Source organism: Elephantulus edwardii, unplaced genomic scaffold (assembly GCF_000299155.1).
Source record: "Elephantulus edwardii isolate Elephantulus edwardi_28Jun2011 unplaced genomic scaffold, EleEdw1.0 scaffold00167, whole genome shotgun sequence".
Classification (NCBI taxonomy): domain Eukaryota; kingdom Metazoa; phylum Chordata; class Mammalia; order Macroscelidea; family Macroscelididae; genus Elephantulus; species Elephantulus edwardii.
Genome location: NW_006399917.1, coordinates 3,531,100 through 3,532,322, shown reverse-complemented (window position 1 = coordinate 3,532,322; position 1,223 = coordinate 3,531,100). Strand labels below are relative to the sequence as shown.

Genomic DNA, 1,223 nt, shown 5'->3' with positions numbered 1-1,223 from the left:
AGCTGTGGTATATTCACACAATGAAATACTATGCTGCATTGAAAAACAAGGAACTCGAGAGGCTGAGGCGGCGGCGGTGGCGGGCTGTCGTCCCCTTTCCCCTTCTTGGCGGGTGGAGGAGGCCTAAGCGGTGCTAAGTGCGCTTCCCCGCTTCCTTTCCCTCCCGGCGACTTCCCCCGGCCCTCTCGAGCCTTCAACGACGCAAGACTGTCCCAGCCCCGATATGGCTCGTGGGCAGGACGCAAGACTGTCCCAGCCCCGATATGGCTCGTGGGCAGCAGAAGATTCCGTCTCAGCAGAAAAATGCCAAAAAGCAAGCTGGACAAAAGAAGAAACAAGGCCATGATCAAAAGGCTGCAGCCAAAGCTGCTTTAATATATACCTGCACTGTCTGTAGGACACAAATGCCAGACCCTAAGACCTTCAAGCAGCACTTTGAGAGCAAACATCTTAAGACTCCACTTCCTCCAGAATTGGCTGATGTTCAAGCATAAGGTTGTTTACAGTGATCTTTGCATTGTCTAAAGAGAAAAAATTCCAATGATACATGACCAACCTCCTGATGAAGATTGAATTAAACTGGCCTCCGTGGTTTAGAACAACTCAAAAGCTCTCACTACTGCAAAACCCAAAAGCAGACTCTCTGATTAACTTGTATTGTAAAAGGCTCTTCTCTCCAGCCTTTTTAAGGACCATAGCCCAGTTCATGCTCACCCCAGGAGGGAGGCCTGCAGCTCAGCTTCTCAGATCCTTTTCCATGAAGAATGTTTCATTGCATGATTATAGAAAGCAAGGTTTACTGAGATTGTTTACTTCTTAGGACTCAGCTGGGACCTAAGAAAATTAATCTCCCTTTTGGGTAGATCACTGTGACTCCATCAGATTTCCGGGAGAAAACAGATGAAAATATTCAGTTTCGTGGAAAATACTTTTATTGCACCAAGGCAATGAAGTGACCTGTACATCAAAATACAGAAATTTGCCAGGGTGCCCTGGTAATGCAAAAAAAAACAAACAAAAAAAAAACCAAGGAACTCATGCAATATTATTCAAAATGGGTGACTCTGGAGGACATTATGCTGAGTGAAGTATCCCAGTCACAAAAGGACAAATACTGCATGGTGCCACTGTTGTAAAACAGGACTGACCTCGGGGTTGGGGAGAGACTGAGAAAGATGGGTTCAATAATGTATACTGCACTGAAACAGATAAGGGAGAAAACT

General features: G+C 45.7%; 1 protein-coding gene across 1 annotated transcript; it reads left to right on the top strand.

Annotated features, from left to right (window-relative positions):
• The first annotated feature begins 263 nt into the window (after window positions 1-263).
• Window positions 264-494, top strand: LOC102876110 (zinc finger protein 706-like). The gene has a single exon (XM_006895411.1). It carries the CDS (start codon window positions 264-266, stop codon window positions 492-494), a length of 231 nt encoding a protein of 76 aa, XP_006895473.1.
• The last annotated feature ends 729 nt before the right edge of the window (window positions 495-1,223 follow it).